This window comes from Aspergillus alliaceus (assembly GCF_009176365.1).
Source record: "Aspergillus alliaceus strain CBS 536.65 unplaced genomic scaffold BDW43scaffold_9, whole genome shotgun sequence".
Classification (NCBI taxonomy): Eukaryota; Fungi; Ascomycota; class Eurotiomycetes; order Eurotiales; family Aspergillaceae; genus Aspergillus; species Aspergillus alliaceus.
Genome location: NW_022474692.1, coordinates 51,900 through 70,070, shown reverse-complemented (window position 1 = coordinate 70,070; position 18,171 = coordinate 51,900). Strand labels below are relative to the sequence as shown.

At 47.5% G+C, this 18,171-nt stretch overlaps 6 protein-coding genes across 6 annotated transcripts; 2 read left to right on the top strand and 4 right to left on the bottom strand.

The window, feature by feature from the left end:
- The first annotated feature begins 1,535 nt into the window (after positions 1 to 1,535).
- BDW43DRAFT_248742 (PE repeat family protein) lies at positions 1,536 to 4,075 on the top strand. Its single transcript, XM_032039774.1, has 6 exons — positions 1,536 to 1,945; positions 2,082 to 2,342; positions 2,393 to 2,410; positions 2,531 to 3,004; positions 3,104 to 3,645; positions 3,707 to 4,075. The coding sequence occupies exons 1-6, from the start codon at positions 1,708 to 1,710 to the stop codon at positions 3,734 to 3,736; spliced, it is 1,563 nt and encodes a 520-aa protein (XP_031902969.1). The 5' UTR covers positions 1,536 to 1,707; the 3' UTR covers positions 3,737 to 4,075.
- Positions 4,076 to 6,353: 2,278 nt separating this feature from the next.
- Positions 6,354 to 8,308, bottom strand: BDW43DRAFT_248879 (uncharacterized protein). Its single transcript, XM_032039777.1, has 3 exons — positions 7,912 to 8,308; positions 7,523 to 7,841; positions 6,354 to 7,468 (listed from the first exon to the last, which is right to left on the bottom strand). Exons 1-3 carry the CDS (start codon positions 8,160 to 8,162, stop codon positions 6,794 to 6,796), a joined length of 1,245 nt encoding a protein of 414 aa, XP_031902968.1. The 5' UTR covers positions 8,163 to 8,308; the 3' UTR covers positions 6,354 to 6,793.
- A 717-nt stretch (positions 8,309 to 9,025) lies between these two features.
- On the top strand, positions 9,026 to 11,297 carry BDW43DRAFT_267584 (gamma-glutamyltransferase family protein). The gene is made up of 4 exons (XM_032041014.1): positions 9,026 to 9,305; positions 9,360 to 9,378; positions 9,438 to 9,787; positions 9,864 to 11,297. Exons 1-4 carry the CDS (start codon positions 9,141 to 9,143, stop codon positions 11,148 to 11,150), a joined length of 1,821 nt encoding a protein of 606 aa, XP_031902967.1. The 5' UTR covers positions 9,026 to 9,140; the 3' UTR covers positions 11,151 to 11,297.
- Positions 11,298 to 12,379: 1,082 nt separating this feature from the next.
- Positions 12,380 to 14,099, bottom strand: BDW43DRAFT_248646 (uncharacterized protein). Its single transcript, XM_032039772.1, has 3 exons — positions 13,667 to 14,099; positions 13,482 to 13,615; positions 12,380 to 13,421 (listed from the first exon to the last, which is right to left on the bottom strand). Exons 1-3 carry the CDS (start codon positions 13,961 to 13,963, stop codon positions 12,695 to 12,697), a joined length of 1,158 nt encoding a protein of 385 aa, XP_031902966.1. The 5' UTR covers positions 13,964 to 14,099; the 3' UTR covers positions 12,380 to 12,694.
- Positions 14,100 to 15,835: 1,736 nt separating this feature from the next.
- BDW43DRAFT_267578 (uncharacterized protein) lies at positions 15,836 to 16,516 on the bottom strand. Its single transcript, XM_032041013.1, has 2 exons — positions 16,220 to 16,516; positions 15,836 to 16,115 (listed from the first exon to the last, which is right to left on the bottom strand). Exons 1-2 carry the CDS (start codon positions 16,310 to 16,312, stop codon positions 15,885 to 15,887), a joined length of 324 nt encoding a protein of 107 aa, XP_031902965.1. The 5' UTR covers positions 16,313 to 16,516; the 3' UTR covers positions 15,836 to 15,884.
- On the bottom strand, positions 16,438 to 17,110 carry BDW43DRAFT_267576 (uncharacterized protein). The gene is made up of 2 exons (XM_032041012.1): positions 16,557 to 17,110; positions 16,438 to 16,494 (listed from the first exon to the last, which is right to left on the bottom strand). Exon 1 carries the CDS (start codon positions 16,829 to 16,831, stop codon positions 16,607 to 16,609), a length of 225 nt encoding a protein of 74 aa, XP_031902964.1. The 5' UTR covers positions 16,832 to 17,110; the 3' UTR covers positions 16,438 to 16,494; positions 16,557 to 16,606.
- Between the last annotated feature and the right edge of the window lie 1,061 nt (positions 17,111 to 18,171).

Below are 18,171 nucleotides of genomic sequence, written 5' to 3'. Positions count from 1 at the left end.
CACCGGCCGCCAGAGCAGCGCGCCTCACTTTCTTTGTGGATGCCGTCAGTCCACTCTGGAATTGTCCTTTCGGTTGATTTTCCGTTGGTTGTTTCTGCAATTGGATCATAATTATTTACTCTTTTCCACCCCTGTTGAGCGAGTTCCGAAGATCACAGGATCATAAGTAATTGGGAACCTTGAGATAAAATTGACGATATGTGTGTGGTGTGTGTGTATGTGGAAGGACGAAGTTGTGACGGTTGAGTTGGATTTTGTACGAGAATAATTCAATACAGTGACAGAACGGTGACAGACACTATGCCCCATCCGTTGATCCAGTGATCAACACACTTGCTGAATTGTTCATCTGTGGAGAAAAGTAAACTAGACTCCTCCCTGTTTCATCCTTCTTACAACACTACTATTATTCTTCCCACCCGGAATTTGAAAAAGAAAAGTTGTTACTACAGTAATTCGAGAGACGCCCCGGGTTCTTCCAATCGTTAGGGCTATTATGGCCCGGGACCCAGTCTGACACTCCATCCAATTGCCCCCGCTGCCCGCTGCAGGCGTCGGGCAGAAATCTTCTGATTGATTAACCTAGATGCAGTGGACTCAGCATGGAATAATGATCTCTAGCATCATTCCGGCGTCTTGCCTCCGTATCTTTCCTCAATTGATGGCGTTTGGCTGCCCATTATCGGAAAAAAAAAACTGTCTTGGTTGGCTGCGCTGATCTGGTATCGACCATTTGCCCTAGATTGCTATCACAGCCCTTTTTGGCTACCCTGGTGCTTGTCACTATGGCGCGTTGACTAACATTCAGTCCAAATGCCGTGTTTTTGGACAACCCAGCCGGGCAGAAAGAACCCTATCAAAAGCAAAAAAAGAAAAAGAAAAGAAAAGAAAAGAAAAAAGCCAATTCCAACCGATCAGTGGCACCACCCCCACTAACACTACAGATTGCATGGAGTACCCAATTTTCCATTCCGAATATGGTACTTTCCTTTTTGGATCATCTACTCCTCACCAGGCCCGCCGCCACTGCTTGCTACTGCAAGCTTCTCATGCAGATGATAGTCTTCCGGCCTTCACTCTGCCCCAGTGATGCTTGCCGGAGACACTATGTCTGTCCACACTGTGATGGGACCCGTGAGACGTGGCCCAATAAGAGATAATGCCGTTGGGCAGTTCGTCAATGATGTCCCCAGCCCCCATGCCCGAACTGCAGCTCGAAATTGTCCCATCTAACTGGGTCATGGACGGAGTTCGATACGTCGCCTCGCTTGGTTCTCGAAAAAAATTGTTTGCGGACTGGTTAATATTTGCTGCTTGTACTTTTTGCCTTCAAGCCAATACGTCAGGGCATACTCGAACCTGACCCTTCACATTTCATACTCCGTGCTGATCCGTTGGCCCCCCTGTCTTTTCTTTTCTCATCCCCTTTGCCCCTGGGCCTGTCTAGAATCCGACAGACAGATGATCAAAGCTCACTCAATAGATCTATATCTACTGCTCAGTTCCCACTTCAATTGAGGCTATACCCATCTGTACAACATTACTGATTCGATGCGATGGCCAAGAAAGGAAGCAAGAATAAGAAGAAGAACAACAACAACAATAACAATAAACAACGACTCCTAGTAAACGACAACCAACTTTCAAAGCAAGAGAACAATCTTCTTACCGATCCCGCCCCGGAAACGGTGGTTGAATCTGGAGAAAATGAAGCACTCGCCCCAGTATGCACAGCTTCCCAAATTTGAGTACCAGACTTTCGAGCGTCAATATCAGACCTTCGACCGTCATACTTTGCAATTTTCGTATTACTCTGTCGCTTCATCAACAGACGATCTGACACCGGACAAGGATCAGGGCAATAACCCCGCCGAACCAGACATTGCATCGGAAGAAGGATCAAGTAGTTCCCCTACTGACACTACATCGTCCCCCGAGGCTGGAGGTAAGCTTATACATAACCCTTCTTGTCTTCAAGTGGTCCTGATCATTCAATCCCTTCCTTTGTCTTGATTAATAACAACAATTTGTCTTGGCAAAGGACATTTCCTTGTCATTGTTGGCTTACTAAATAATTATAGAATCGTCTGAAGCAACAACGCCGTCTACCGATCCAGTAGAAAGCCCCGCTGAGGCCGCTACTGAGCCACTCGAGGAAAAGGTCGAGCCTGCTGGAGAAACCGATGACACTGCCCAAGCAGCCGGAGTTGAAAGTGCCGCCGATGACAATAAAGACGAGCCACCGGCCGACGACTCTGCTCAACCTCCGGAATCGAAACAAGATGCCGCAGATACTGTGAACCAAAGTCCTCCAGAGCAAGGTACTCAAGAGCTCAACAATGGTAGGCTTCAAATGATGACAGTACTTAAAGTCAGCTGACGTTACCCATAGGTGATGAACTTACTGAAGGTGATCAGCCTGTAGAACCAGAGAAAGTCGAGCCTGAGAAAGAAGAATCTGCAGGCAAAGCAGATGAGGGAACCAAGGCAGAAGAAGAACCAGCTGCTAATGAGGGAAATCCTGACGAAGCCTCCAAGGAGACTGAAGCAACACCTGTCCTTCCAGCCGAAAATTCAAGTGTACCACCGGCAGATACCGAACCTACCCTCCAGCCCGATGGAGCCGCAAATCCCGACGTGACCGACACCGCCTCACCGGATGCCCCGGTTGTAGATTCGAATACCGCAGATCATCTAGCTGAGCCTGTAGTCGAGGCCGAGGCCGAGGCACCAACTGACAAAGGTTCAGTAGATGAGTTAACAGCTACAGAGGGTCAAGATGAAAGTACGGCTTCTGTCAGCCCTGGTACTGAAGTGGAACCAAGCCCGGCAGGGTCAACGGATAAGGAAGAACCGGATGTAGGAGAAACACCAATCGATGACGCTGTGGCGGATGAGGAGAGCAAAAAGGAACCTTCAACAAAGCCTATAGGAGACGCGCCTGCTACCGCTCCAGCAGAGGTCCAACCAGAGGTTAACGAGACAAAATCAGAAGAGACACAAGGTACATCAGAAGATAAAATTAACACTCCGGCAGACGATGCGGCCGAACCCAGCTCATCCCCCGATGGAGTCAAACCCGATGCTGATACGGATGATAAAGCCTCTGAACCCACCACCGAGGAGCCTGTTTCCGACGAACCATCTATCGGTAATCCTGACGACAGACCTGCCGCCCCAGATAATGCCAAACTTGTCACAGATGTGCCTGAAGAACCTCCAGCCGAGAACTTTCCCCCAGAAGAAGAGATACCCGACGCGGCAGAACTCACGAAGGAGGAAGCATCTGAGGAACCAGCAAAAGTGGAGTCAACGGAAGAGATTACGGCTGAAGAGTTAGATGAGCAGGATCCTGGGGCTGAAGAAGAAGTGGCTCAAGAGCTTTCTGCTGAACCCGAAGGGAAGCATTCTGAAGAAGAGAAACCGGTCGAAGAATCAGTCACCACGGAAACCCCCGCTGAGCAAACCCCAGCCGATGAAGGAGAGAATGAGGAAACTGCAGAGCCCTCTGTCAATGAATTCCCTGCACAAGGTCCAGCTAATTCCAAAGAAGCTAGAAATAATGAGCCTCCCGCAGATGCAGAAGCTTCAGAAGAAGCACACGTTGAACCCCCAATCTCTGCCCCCCAACCACAAGAAACTTTGGTAGAAGAACCAGCAGGAGAAGAGGCTTCTGAAGATCTCTCTCCAGCTAATGACTCTCCAGCGGAAAAGTTCGACGCTCAAGATCTCCTAGAAGAAACGGGTGCCTCCAAGGAAACGGCTATTGAAGACGCGCCAAATAAAACGGTATCTGAGGAGCCTACAGATACCGACGAGCCTCATCCAGATGAACCTTCTTCTATTGATGGCCATATCACAGATGAGCCTGTCATTGAAAAGGCTCTTGTTGCCGAGGAGCCTGCCGTGGCCGAAGAGGCCTTCGTAAAGGAAACGCTTGCTGCCGAAGAATCACCTGTCACCGAAGACGTTCCCGCTGTTGAAGAAGCTCCTGTTGCTGATGAAGCGCATGCCTCTGAAGAAACTCCCGAGTCACCTGCTACTGGAACGGTTCCTATTGAAGAGGCTCCCGTTGCCGAAGAGCTTCCAACAGCGGAGAAAGATCACGTCGAGGAAATACCTACTCCCGCGGTATCACCTATTACCGACGAGACTCCTGCTACCGAGAAACTTATTGTTGTTGAGGAAGGCCCTGTTGAAGAAGTACCTGCGGAAGAAGCGCCTGCACCCGAAGAAGCTCCTACTGTTGAAGCTGCTGAACTACCCACCTCGGAGGAGATCCCTGCTAAAGAGCCTCCCGTTGCTGAAGAAGCCCCGAATGAGGAACCCCCTGCCGTTGAAGAAGCTCCCACTGTTGTGGAAGATCGTGTGGAGGTTGTGCCGACTTCCGAAAAAGCACCTGTTGGAGAAGAGATGCCTTCTACTGAGGAACCTCCTGTTGTTGAGGAGGTCTCTGTTGAAGAAGCGCCTGTAGAAGAAGCACTTGCTTCCGAAGTCTTACCTATTACGGAGGAAGCTCCGTCTACTGAGGAACCCGTCACTGATGAAATTCCTGCTGAGGTTGCTGAGCCATCCGCCTCGAAAGAGGTAGCTGTTGAAGAAGTCCCAGATGTTGAAGAAGCCTTGCCTGTTGAAGAAGTCTCTACCACCGAAGATCCACCTATTGCTGAAGTTTCTGCTGCCAAAGCTCCTGCTCAACCCGAGTCGGAAGAGCTTCCATCTGCAGAAGTAGAACCAGTTGAGGAACCCACACCGGCGGACCCGCCTGTCATTGAGTCAACACCAGCTGAACCTGTTATCATCGAACGTGCCCCGGCTGATGATGATATGCCTGCTGACAACATTGCCGCCGATGAATCAACTGTTCAGGCTCCCCAGGACGAGTCTGTAAGGGATGGTTCAACTATTGAAAGAGACTTATCTGAAGAGACGGACCCTACAAGCGAATACCCTGACACCGTTGACTCGCTCAAAGATGACCCCTCCACTACAACCAAAGCTGCCGCTGGTGCTGCAGCTGGTGTGGCCGCCGGGGCGGCCGCCGCAACAGCCCTGGCGCACGGTCAGAAAAAGAAAAAGCGACGAACAACCGATATGGATCGTGAGCGTGGACACTCCAAGAGCTCATCTGACGAATATCCTTCGCGCCTGGTACGACAGAAAAGTACTAAACGTGGCGGTATCCTCACAAACCGCTGGGCAGAAGCCTTGGACGAGGCCAAGCGACAACATGAAAGAAAAGTTCGCCACGAAGAGAGACGGAAAGAGAAGATACTCGTAGTGGAAAAGGAGCCACGTCGATCATCAGGACGCGAGAAAGAACACGGCCGCGTTCGGCGGTCCGAACGCACTGAGCGGCATGAACGCTCCACGAGAGAGAAAGAGAAAGAAAAGGAAGTTACACCTATCAAACCAAAGCCCAGATCCTCAGAACACTCGGGCAGCAGTGATCGTGAGAGAAGCAGAAGCTCCTCAAGACATACGCAATCATCAACGCCAGCGCCGCGAGCTTTCCTGAAGTATATGACATCCGGGGAGTCAGACACCAACGGGCCCCTATTGAAAATCAACAGCAACAAAGCCGTGGCAAACATCTATGAACCATTGAAAAGATCCTCCACGAGCCGTTCCCATGATCACCGCCATTCCCACGAAGAACGAGGCACCACTGAACGCTCCAGTGGATCTCACCATAACGAGGAAGAAGACCGTGCGCGACGCGAAGCACGCAGAGCTCGAAGAAAAACCGAGGAGGAAGAGCAAACAAAGGCAAAGGAAGAGTCCGAACCTCGTCACCACCGCCACAGCGAAGGACACCATCGTCATCATCGACACAAACGTGCTCCGTCTCCTCCTAGGAGCGGAGCCTCCAAATTAAAAGACTTTTTCAAGGCGGCTATTGCTGCACATTGATATTTTTCTTGTTTCTTTCTTTTTCTCCCTTTTTTTTTATTAAAAAAAAATACGTTACTATTTCAGTGTGGCTTTTTGTGCACTTCTTGGTTTATGTCCATTCTGCTTCGCGATTCACTTCTAAAACCCATTTTGTTTGTTTTCCCCCTTCGCATTTGATTTTTGCAAACACAGCATAGCGCACAGGTAAAGGAGGCATAGCAAAGGTGTTATCTTTTTTGTTATGTACTTAACTGTCTGATTACCTTTTCTTTCCTTTTCTTACTTTCATGTCGAGGGCTACTTACATTATACTCCTATTTAAAAAGAAATATGTAACATCAATCCTACTATTCTGTTATCTTTCAAACACTGGTAGTGACTAGCTATGCCACAAGTTCAACTAACAATAAACCTGAACGAACTTCACCCTTCTAGTTAGTCACTTTGAAGGTCACTTTGATTAATCGATTAATTATTGAGGAATTTTTTTTCGCTTCTCCCACTCGACCAAAAACCATCGTTGGCTGAAGATCTAAGCTTGCACCTCAATATATTCAACATAACTCACATCAACATTTTCCGGCATAGGTTTTGGTGTTTGTCTAAGATACAGGAGGAAAGGCGAAGTCAACATGTGGGGTTGAAACAGCGGCGATAGAAGAATAATAGAATAATCGAATAATGAATAGCCGAATAATGTCCGAAGAGGGTGGTCCTGGAATGGTGTACAAGCGAGAGGGAGACTGAGCAAGTAGTAGTCTGATGAATGCGCTATATAACTGTACAGCTAAGCAAATACTAGCTGTATCTGGGCTAGAAATAAGACATCGGCAAAATGGGATTTTTGATCATCACGGGAATCGAACAGATAGCATTTGAATGCCTGCCATGTGGCCGCCTATTGAAGGTCACTTTTGGATGGGATGACTCTCCAACACCATCCACACCAGCTTCGGAGTTGCTCCGCTTCTTCACGAGCCAAGAACTGATCCGAGTCTTCCTCGTGCTCACCTACACAGGCTCCTATCATGACTCGCTTCTTTGCTTTAAGCTTGACAGCGCCTCCGATCCCGATGATCTCTTGCCTGAAATACCCAGGCTCTTCTTCTTTACGGCTGTCTCGGTGATCGTTCGAGTGGTTATGGAAGCCCGTATTACCATATGTCGTTCCGTATGGACTGCCGGAATACCCGTCTGCTTCACATTCCACTTCTCGCTCGATCTCCTGCGCTGCTAAACAATCCTGTTTACGACCGCATTCGATGCCCTGGCAGCAATTGCCAATTCCAGTGCCTAGCCCACCAAGGGAGGTACTGTATCTGGTCCGCCACGTCCATGCTCGGCGGTACATTGTGTCCTGGTTGCGTACAACCATTCTGCATTGATGACAGAGCCAGACGGAATCTGCACACGAGCAAGGTGTACGCTGAAAAGCTTCGGTTGTAAAACTAGAGTTCTGGGATGAGGAAGGCAGGGCAATAAGATCGGCTAGTGGTGCTGTCTGACAGGTGGTGCAAAGACGACGGATACGATTCTTAAACATACTGCTATTGAGAGGCTTGGCTGTGCAATTCTAGAAAGGATAGTTGTCAGTATTGCCTTACTTTCCAATAGTTGACCAACCTACTCGACAAACCACCTTAGAGCATCGGCGGCATTCCGCGACCATGTCTCGGGCACATTTTGCAACCTTGCCAGAAGTTAAGCGCCCAGAGCTTCGGCCCTGGTGGTTCACAAGCCGCATCACGGACTTGACCTTGTTGGGGATTGGGGTACCGCTGCGTAGCAAGTCTGATAGTGTCTCAATGTACTCATTCTCGCAGCGTAAGGTTTGCTTGATGAGTTGAGAGCGATTCTCGGCTAGATTTTCATGGAATTGGCGGCACGTCAGCGATAAGGCGTGCAGGGTGTTTAGATCCACTGATCGGGCGATCTCTTTAGCGATCCTGAATCTTCTAGTCAGCACCACCATTTCGAACCAGACACAGAGCAGCCTGGTTCACTAGTGTTGCGTACGGATAACAGGCCAGAGCGGCTGAGAAGGCATTTTGATTTGCGATCTTCGCTTCCAAATTATCCTGCGAAGTGTTGCATGGTGCGTCGGTTTGGGACTGCGGAGACTCGACAGTCATCAGTTTGGACAATATCGACTTCCCAGGTTCTGTGAACAGATGAGGCAAGGCATCGGGACCCGGCGGGAACTGATGCTTGCTGAGTATATCATGGTCTAGGTCTGTATCATGGTCTAGGTCCACGAATACTACCATTGTGTTGTAATGAGAAAGTAGTAGAAAAGATATAGATAGAATCCACACGGCTGATAGGTGCTAGGGAGCTAGTAGATGCACACAGGCAGGGTCAAAACGAATGGGAGAGAGAGAAATGCGAAAAAAAAGTGAGAAAAAAAAAGCAAAAAGCAAGAGAAAAGTGTGAGAGAACAATTGAATCTGCACTTTCTACTGGAGACGGGGGGAATTGGAGTACTGAGTGGTTGGGAACTGCCTCCCGTCTTCGAGGCGGGGACACAGCGACAGAGAGGTGGTTCGTCTCGGTGATCAAGATGCCGATGATGGAAGAATTGGGTCTGATGCGTCTTCTCAGCGCCTATCCTACCTATTTTGGACTGTTCCTGGACGAAAGTCGATGGGGACAAAGAATAAGCTCAACAGCTTAAATTTCAGGTATCTTATCGATCACTGACTTCATATGTAGTAATTGATCTTCAGGAATCGCACGTGCTGTTGGAGTCACGGGATAACGCTTTCCTGGAATTGGAGAACTGTACTCCACCTTCCCTATTAGGAAGATAACGGCATCGGACTTCGTCCTAAGGGGTCACTCATTCATTCGTTCGTTCATTCAAACACTTGCTCAGAGGTGGTTCTGTGTTATTCAATATATATATATATATATATCTTACCATTTTCAACTTGGAAGTATGATCCTCTACTCTATGATCTTGTCATCTGTGGTTGGTCTCGTCTATTCTAAATCTATCAAATGCTCTAACCGAGCATGTAACCGATAAGATACGATGTCTCCAACTGCTGGGTGCCTTCCGAGGACAACTCGGCGGGGTAAGGGAAACTATGGGGAAGCCTATATCTACTTGGTCCCTCCACTGTACCGAGGGGGTCGTGATTTATTTCCCTCCCCCCCCCCCCCCCCTTCGTTCTGCGCAATCATTATTTTGGGAAGAAGTGGTTCCAATACTACCTGCTGTTTAGCAAGCAGTATATTCCAAAATGCCTCTCAACTCAAAGGCTATTTACTCGAGATTGAATCCCGACTTTGTTCCATTCACGAGTCGGAGAAGTACCGTGCATAGCACCAATGGCATCGTGACCTGTACCCAGCCTTTGGCGGCGGCGGCGGGCCAAAGAATTCTGACAGAGGGAGGAAATGCTGCCGTATGTCCCTATCCAAAAACTATTCATTGTTTTTTATGTTAATTTTGTTCGAAGGATGCTGCTGTAGCTGTGGGTATGTAGTGTCAATATCTACCATGGTATAAAGGGAAATTGACTTGATATGATTGATAGCTGCCGCACTGAACATCACCGAGCCGTCGTCGACGGGTATCGGAGGAGATATGTTCTGTCTTTTCTACGATGCCAAAACAAAGAAGGTCCATTCCCTCAATGGATCCGGAAGATACCCTGCAAATGCTTCTCTAGAACAAGTTCGAAGTGATTTGAACGTCGGCCCGAACGACACAGGAACCATTCCTATGAAGAGTGTCCTTGCGGTAACAACGCCCGGCGCAGCTGCGGGGTGGGTTGACACGGTGGAAAATTTTGGTAGTGGCAGGCTCTCCTTGGAGCAGATCCTACTTCCAGCCATTGAACTTGGCGAGAAAGGGTTTCCTGTATCCGAATTATCGTCCTTTTTTGTAAGTCAGCATCTCTCACCAGACATAGTATACCGTGTCACCCTTCGAGCGTAAACTGACGGTCAGCAAATAACAGTGGCGAGAGGGTGAAGATCTCGTTCGACAAGCATCCCCAAATGCACGTGAGATGCTCAAACCTGACCAGAAAGCTAGAGATGGATTCAGAGCTCCTCTCCCCGGTGAGATCTTGAAGAACCCTACACTGGCTCAAACCTTCCGATCACTTGCGGCAAATGGCAAGAAGGGATTCTATGAAGGGCGAGTTGCAGAGGAGATAGTGAAGGTTGTCCAAGATTTGGGAGGCTACCTGACTCTGGATGACCTCAAGTACCACGCAGAGACCGGAACTCAGGAAACGGAGGCGATCTCCCTCAAGTTCAGCGGACAGAGCATTGCCGAGAAGCAGGCTGAGGGTACGGATAGTGAAGTCAACCAAGGGGTGGAGATCTGGGAGCATCCGCCGAATGGACAAGGGATCGTCGCTCTCATGGCGTTGGGAATCCTCGAAGAACTTGAAAAATTGGGCAAGATTCCTAAATTCACGGAGGCCCAGCACAACTCCGCCGTATACCTCCATGCAATCATCGAAAGCCTACGCATAGCGTTCGCTGATGCGTCTTGGTGGGTTACAGATCCCGACGTGGAGAAGGTACCATCCAGCGAACTGATCTCCCAACCTTACCTGGCTGAGAGGGCAAAACTGTTCAATGCGGAGAGGGCGACTGATATCATTGATCACGGGAGCCCAGCTCACAATCACTGCGACACTGTCTATTTTGCGGTCACAGACAAGGAGGGTAATGGTATCTCTTTTATCAATAGCAACTACGCCGGGTTTGGTACCGGTATCATTCCCGAGGGCTGTGGGTTTACATTGCAAAACCGCGGTGCCAATTTCTCTCTAAGTCCGGGTCATCCAAATGTCTTGGCCCCTCGGAAACGGCCTTACCATACCATTATTCCTGCTATGATCACCAACATCTCTGATGGTTCTCTACATTCAGTGTATGGGGTCATGGGTGGCTTTATGCAGCCCCAAGGCCATGTCCAGGTTCTGCTCAATATGCTTGCATTCAACTATCACCCACAGGCCGCATTGGATGCCCCTAGGATCTGCATATCTGCTGGCTCACCAGAGCTAGGAAAGCCCGTAGATCGTACTGTCTATGTAGAGGAAGGCATCAGCGATGAAGCCATCGAAGGCCTAAAGCGTCTTGGTCACGAAGTGAAAGTCTTGAGTGGCTGGGAGAGAGGCATGTTTGGCAGGGGACAGATTATCCGCTGTCATTATGATGATGGGCAGCTGGTTTATAGTGCAGGAAGTGACCAAAGAGGAGATGGTATGGCCATTCCTGTGCTGTGATGTATTATTCTTATGAGAAGTCTATACTGGAACTCTAGTCGCTAGAGCCCTGCATTATGATACATCGTGTATATATATATTTGTCAAGGGCATGTTTTCAATATAAGATTTGTTATTGTGTACTATCTAGCACACAAAGCTCTACCATACATACACATCCAGACCAACACGATAATATCAAACAGTATATACAATCAAAACCTCAAACCCATCCCATTAGTACAATACCTACCCTCAAACCTAAAACCCCGTGTTCCCATCCCGCACCAACCCTGCACCACCACATCATACATCATCATAAGTCACACAACCACCCACCAGAAATAGCAATATATCAAACGAAATAAAACAGCCAGATTCCCAATCCAACCACCACCCATTCAAAACCCAATCTAACATTAGCTTCCGGAACCTGGCTAATGATCCTTCCAGCCTATCTGATCCGGGGCCGGTCCCAGAAATAGAAATCCTCTGTGGCTGTGTTCCTGGGCTGAGGTTGGTATAGAGTTTGCCTGAAGGATTGGGCCGTGGAATTATGGTTCGGGTTCTCGCGATTGGGGAGATCATGTTGCTATTCTGAGTGTAAGGGTTTGTTTGTTTTTACTTGGTATGGGGGGGTTCCTCTGTGTGTGTGTGAGGTTTGGTTTGAATGGATGTTCTGTAGGGACTGGACTGGTGGGGTGTAGTTTGTTCGTGTTAGGGTGTTACACAGTTTTGGTTGGGGGAGGTATTAGATTACAGAGAGTGTGGTTTTGGGTAGGTAGTATTTGTTAGATTTAGGTGTTGTTTATATCTATCGTACATGCTATGTTGTGATGGAACCAAATGTTTCGTTTAGATTTGGTTATAGATGCAGGCTGACAACATATAATATTAATATGTTGATTAGCATCGGGGGGTATAAATATACATAGATTCATGACATAAGGAGATCTCAGCACATAAGAAAAGGACAAAAGGAAATCGGCCGTTAGAAAAAAAAATATACGCAAAACAGACCCTTTTCAGCAAGGGTTCACGTTACTTTTTTTCAAGTTGTGCCCTGCCTGTTCGTGAGGGGACGGCGCAAGAGATTCAAAGAGAATAGTTCTGTTTCTGTAACACGGAAATATCGCAGATTGAAATCGAAACTCCCGAGTTCGACTCATGTCTGCCGTGCCATTTTTAGAACACCGAGTAATCTCGCGGCTCTCGAATGTCAGTCAGTGGTGGACCGCCCTGAGATGTTAACGGCTAGTGTAACCTTGGTCGTCTCAGGGTCTAGGCTGTTTTCTGTGGTACAACAGCAGGTCGATAAGATCCAGTCTTGGCCTAGAGTGCCTCATTACGGTGGTAAACCAAAATTCCCTTTCGTCGAGCACGTCTTGTTCCCCGATTTTACTCGCTTATTGGCGGTAGGGTAGGCTCAACAAGTGGTACCATAGCACGTAACGTCGTATCAGCCTAGTCACAAAATTGGCCGGTTTTGTGTCGATATGTCTCAGTAGTGCGTATGTGATTATTTTGTGGTCACCATAAGCCCTGTAGCTGGCTAGGGATGACTTTCAGATCGTAAAGGACTTCCAGGGCATCGGGGGAGGAAATTGAGTCCCAGTCGGAAGGGGGTGATCGTCGTAGCCAAAGTGATGTGTTGCTGACCAGGTTGGTGACGGGTACTGGCAGTGGAAAGGCTGCTCGCCAGTCAGTGTCATATTGCCGGTCACGGGCTGAGATTGGCTTACAGATTGGGCGAGGCTCTCGTTGAGTGAGACCGGTGCATAGCTCGGCGTAGCCAATGGCCCTTCTGATTGATCCCAGCACCGCAAACTCTCGTGGACAGGCATCGGCGAGGAAGTTAAATCAGCATCCACAATGTTTTCGGGGTATGGTTCGGCAATCGCTGTTGGAGTGGAAGCGACGGATGACCGAGGATGGGACGGGATGGATAATGTAGCACCGTCCGAAGAAGGGGAAGGACAATTCTCTGGGCTCGAGTAGAACTGATTGTCCTCCACAGATTCATGAATCTGGTGGGGGTAGATGGGTGTTTGATGCCCTGATGACATATCCATACCCATCCACATCAGGCCAGTATCGTTAGCTAGGTCCGGGTGGATATGTGGTGCTACAATGGATCCAATTGACATAGATGTCGCTGGATGCGTAGCAGCCAAAAAATGTCCCGCATTGGGATCAACAGGCGCGCCCTTGGGCAAATAAGGAGACTCGGATACCATTGGAAGGTGGCTCTGCCGCCCCCATTGTGCATTGTTCATCTGGTTCTCCAGTTCACTAGAGCATCGGTCATTAGCTGGTGCTCAATAGATCCTGAGAACTGAGGTCAAGACTCACTGTCTTTCTACATGGCGCGCTAGTAAGTCAGGACGGTGAAATGCCTTTTTGCAACCAACGTGGGTGCAACGGAACAAAGCTTCGGGATTATGGTTGAGTTCATGTCGCCGTCTATGTTCCGCTCTGGTGAAGACCTGAAAGATGGTTAGTGGGTGAGATCCATTGATTCGTGAGGGTAGACGAACCTTGTTGCAGCCTGGGTACTCGCAGGCATGCACTCGTTTGCCCTTCTTCGCTTTGCTGATGCGATGAGTGGTCGGCGTGTAGGTGATGGGGAGAGGGATCTCCGCTTGAGCACTAGTCCGGCGCATTGTGGATGAAGTCTTTCGACCGGAAGTGAGTGATGAAGACTTGTTCTGTGCTCGAGAGGTGGAAGGCATTGATCTTGAGGAGGTGCGTGGAGAGTTGAGGACAGTCAACAGATGGATTGGCGAGTGGGGGGAAGTTATAGTTTCGGTTCCTGGGGCAGATCCTCTAGCCATGATGCAACAACTCAGGAGCCTGTCAGAAAGACGAGGGTGTGGAATGGGGGCGTGTGGGGGAGGTGGTGGGCTGTGGTGCAGGTCGTATACTGTATAGTATAAAGCGGGAATTTTATAGGGCGGAGATGGATGAGATCAGACGGTACGAGAAAAAATGCCTCGCATCTGCAAGTCAAACGGATGCAGTGAGATACAGGGAAACAGGAGAGAGACAATCTGAAACAATCAAAATGATGGCAATCGAGTGCTGGGTGAGGAACTGATATAGAACCGTCAGAGTGGATATGCGAGGTACCGAGTCGGGCGGTTTCGAGAGATCTGCTGCGGACCCTTGCACCAGGAGAGGGTGGTCGTGACCGGAATAAATAAATGGGAAATATAGATTATTATTATTATTCTTATTATTAGGTTTTCCCAAACAGACGAATGAATTAATTTAAACTCGGGGGTTCTTCTGAATATAATAGGATTGTCATTAAACATAGCAAAGACCACAATTAGATGGAGTAAGCGAACAGTGCTGATCAATCTGCAGGATGATCATACCAAAGGCCAGAAAGAGAAAAAAAGAGCAAGATGGCTATGTAAGTGGAAAGCCTCAAAGCATGCATCCACTTATGGGGCTAATAAGAGTTAAGGGAGAGAAAAGAGAGAGAAAAATAATAATTTTAAAATAAAATGTCTATATAAAAAATAAAAAAAGAAAAGAAAGGAAAATCAAAAATAAAATAATATCCAATACGTCAAAATAAAAGAAACCAAAAAAAAAAAACAATTCGATTTTAAAGATTATTTAATTTTTCTGTCCATCTTCATTTTTTGCTTTTTTCCTCCCTCTTTTTTTAACGCATCTACCATATGGAAAACAGGGATGTGATTGAAGGGAAACAAGCATAGGTATTATCCACAAGGGGGTAAAAAAAACCAACAGTAAAGACCCGTATTGACTGGTGCGGCTGAGGCGCAAAGTTGGGGGAAAGTATGCCTGACAGGCAGATTATTTTTATTACACACTTACTACATTGGTTAATAGTCTGTTCGAACAGTACTACTGGACAGACTACTGGTTAGGGCGACAGGGATCAAGGCCAAATATACTTCAACGGCTTTCAGTTGGTGTGATTCCACTGCATGGCGAGCACAAGCAAAGCCCATGGTATGGTCTCTAGATCTTCACTCCCCCCAGCGCCACGGTGATCCGGAAATATCAACCTGTAATTCAAATTAAATCAATTTATTAGGGTTAGAGAAGAGGAAAATTAAGGAGAGGAGAAAAGGCCAGACTCTCGACGGGTCCATTCCTGTTCACAATAAGTCATGGCCAACACAGCACACCCAAAGGTCTGACAAGTAAGTAGTATTACTCGTATGCTACGGCAGACAACCACAATCAGACATTCAGCACATATCTGATGATGCTGAGGTGTATGCAGTATAAGATTTGTTTGTTCGATAAGAATATAACAAGCATAGCGGTCGTTTAGGATAATAATAATGATCAATCACAGTGGAAGTTGGAATTCAACTGCATGTATGAGGCATTAGCGGGGAAAGTGTTGGTTCTAGGAATAGGAATTGATTGGCCCCTTCGTATATTCGCATTTACCCTTGTCGTGTATTTTTTTTTTTTCTTTTCAAGACTTAAATTTCCATTCTTTTTTCTTTTACTTTTTCTTTTTTCTTTTTATTTCCCATACAATACACCATGCCATGGGTAGATAATTACTATACCTTGTAATCTCAGGTTTAAAGCCTCAAAAGGGTCCACTCTGGAGATGGATTTGACCTCCTAAAATCTACGATCCACCAGCCAAGATCCAGGACTACTGTAGTGTGTAGAGTTAGGTAGAGCGCAATTATTCAGCCAATTCAAATTTTGACACCGAAGGGTACTATCTAATACTAGTAGTAGCCTCGGCCCTCAATACCGAACTCTCACGCAAAGGAGACATATCGGGATATCCGCGGATCTCCAATCTACTCTTTTTTCGCCCGTGGGAATTCTGACCTGACTACGGCCTTTCCCTACCCAGTCTGCAGGATGGAGAGAGAGGACAGGGAAGGTTGTTTTCAACACTCGCACAGCCAGAAGGGCAACTAACTCAAAAGCTATTAATAACCATTTCCCCCTCAGCAACTGCATGTTGTATCGGTAAGCAATCTCTTTTTCTTTTCTTTTTTTCTTTTTTTCTCTCGCATCGGAATGCAGATAGACTTTTTGGCGAATGGAAATTTGTCATGGTTAACCCTCCCCAGCAAAGCCCCTCCAACGGTATGCCCCACTTGCCCAGGGGTCGAGAAACGAAAGATAGCTGGAGGTTCTTTTCTCGTTTTGGCAGTAGGGTGCATGGTCGGAGGTAATTCATGTAGTCCGACAGGTGCGTCCGGCTAATGCTTAGGTCTCCACTTCCGTCGCCAGTCCATTGTCATAGCACAACGATCGATCTCGGCGGCGGCTCCTTAATTTTTCTTTTGCAAGTAGGGCAGATTTGGGGATTTTCTCTTTGTTGATTGTCACGTTTGTGTCACGCCTAGTTTATTACCCCGTAAGAGTCTAGCTTCTTGTCGTAAATGCAATGCTGGTTCCCCTTACCCTCCTTATCACAGCCCTTAATCTTTTTTATTATATAAATTTTGGGAAAATTAAAAATAGTAAAAATAAATAGACCAAATAAAACAGAGCTTCCGAAGATCGTGCGGTCGTTCTAAGGCTTCTTCCCCATGTTGATCAGTCTGCCTGCCAAGGAGGATTTCTACCTGTCCGTGTTTTCTAGCTTTGCAGACATTCCAAATTAACCGAGTTTGAGCGGTGATGAAACATAGTAACATATTTGCTGACAGGCTTCTCATTCGGCAGACTGCATGCATATCTTTTCGTTGGAGGGAAAGGAAGTATGTCCCATGCAAAAAACCACGTGCGACAACGTTTGTCAGGAGGAATTAGCATCGGGAAGAATCGATGGCCCAATAATCACACTCACTAACGCCCAATAAGCACCTTACTCGCACCAACCAATAATTCACCAGTTATAAGATGTAAGAATCGGATACACCGGTAAACCGGCTAATCCCTCTGGACATGGGATCAGACTAGACTAAGGCCCTCAGATCCAGCGGGGTCATGTGCTGTAGCATTGAGAGTCCCCGGGAGATGGAACCCAGAGTTCAGACTTGAGTGTTTACTCAAGAAAATAATAGTAATTATAATAGTAATTAAAATAACAATGACAACAAAGAAGAGAGAAAGAAAGAGAAAAAAACCTAAATTATCATAATAAATTCAACTTGACCCAGCCCTGTGGGTCGGCATCTTCCATATCTGGTAATGTAGTCTACGATGTCCCCCAGTCCATCTGAGTCCCGACAACGTGCTGTTTAGCTTGTTTCAAGGATCCAAAGTCATCATTGCCTAGCACACGGTAATCTCGGGTTACCAAAGAGGGGGGAGGATCGTATATGTAAGTTTTAATTTAATATCTGCCTCTCAAAAAATGTCCACTTCTTGGTAACTAGTTCAGAATTTCAGGAAATGAATGGAAAAGCAAACATGGTTCCAGAGTGGAGTAGGCTAGGGAGGTGTCGGGATCAGAGAAGGTGTACGGAGTATTTCTGGGGAATGTCTGGCTCTAAATGAGCGGGTACCACATGATTTGACTTGACCACCACAGCCCGCAGGCCGTCGGCTCGATTCTTCCTGATTCAGTTGTGCCCAGCCGCCGGTACTACTAACAGCTCCTCCATCAACTTCGGGATTCATGGTATGTCGGCGACAAGATAAACTCGTATATGGCAGGAACAGCTTCCAGAAGCCAGACAGTTAGTAGAAATGACTAATGATCCTGGATGGCGGAAAGCAAGGTATGCACGCATCATCAACTTCCATCGTAGTCGGGCTTCCAGGGCTCTTCCACAGACCTTCGAACCACCACCGATAGCCGTCAGTTACGGATGGAGTCCTGCAACATCCGCAACTACATTCCGATTAACCAATCTAATATCGCGATGATCCAAAGACATCTCCGTATTATCCGCATAGTGGACAAAGCGTGAAGCGCAAGAGCTGTAAAACACCTGAGCTGTCTACTGAAGCAGTAAAAAGTGGTCAAGACACTAACCCATCCTGGGGGGAATGTTTGGTGGCTAGGTGCCAGTTGAGGTGCGCTTCAGGAAGGTACAGGCTCATAGAGTCATAGCACACTAGGTACAGT

Coding starts and splice junctions, on each gene's coding strand:
- BDW43DRAFT_267578 (XM_032041013.1), bottom strand. CDS start 16,312: ATGCACCCTACTGCCAAAACGAGAAAAGAACCTCCAGCTATCTTTCGT. Junction 16,116..16,219: donor ATACCGTTGGAGGGGCTTTG/CTGGGGAGGGTT, acceptor GAGATTGCTTAC/CGATACAACATGCAGTTGCT.
- BDW43DRAFT_248742 (XM_032039774.1), top strand. CDS start 1,708: ATGAAGCACTCGCCCCAGTATGCACAGCTTCCCAAATTTGAGTACCAG. Junction 1,946..2,081: donor ATCGTCCCCCGAGGCTGGAG/GTAAGCTTATAC, acceptor AAATAATTATAG/AATCGTCTGAAGCAACAACG. Junction 3,005..3,103: donor AAAATCAGAAGAGACACAAG/GTACATCAGAAG, acceptor CGGATGATAAAG/CCTCTGAACCCACCACCGAG.
- BDW43DRAFT_267584 (XM_032041014.1), top strand. CDS start 9,141: ATGCCTCTCAACTCAAAGGCTATTTACTCGAGATTGAATCCCGACTTT. Junction 9,788..9,863: donor CCGAATTATCGTCCTTTTTT/GTAAGTCAGCAT, acceptor AGCAAATAACAG/TGGCGAGAGGGTGAAGATCT.
- BDW43DRAFT_267576 (XM_032041012.1), bottom strand. CDS start 16,831: ATGCATGCAGTCTGCCGAATGAGAAGCCTGTCAGCAAATATGTTACTA.
- BDW43DRAFT_248879 (XM_032039777.1), bottom strand. CDS start 8,162: ATGGTAGTATTCGTGGACCTAGACCATGATACAGACCTAGACCATGAT. Junction 7,842..7,911: donor GCCGCTCTGGCCTGTTATCC/GTACGCAACACT, acceptor TAGAAGATTCAG/GATCGCTAAAGAGATCGCCC. Junction 7,469..7,522: donor GCTCTAAGGTGGTTTGTCGA/GTAGGTTGGTCA, acceptor TATCCTTTCTAG/AATTGCACAGCCAAGCCTCT.
- BDW43DRAFT_248646 (XM_032039772.1), bottom strand. CDS start 13,963: ATGGCTAGAGGATCTGCCCCAGGAACCGAAACTATAACTTCCCCCCAC. Junction 13,616..13,666: donor AGTACCCAGGCTGCAACAAG/GTTCGTCTACCC, acceptor ACCATCTTTCAG/GTCTTCACCAGAGCGGAACA. Junction 13,422..13,481: donor GCGCGCCATGTAGAAAGACA/GTGAGTCTTGAC, acceptor CCGATGCTCTAG/TGAACTGGAGAACCAGATGA.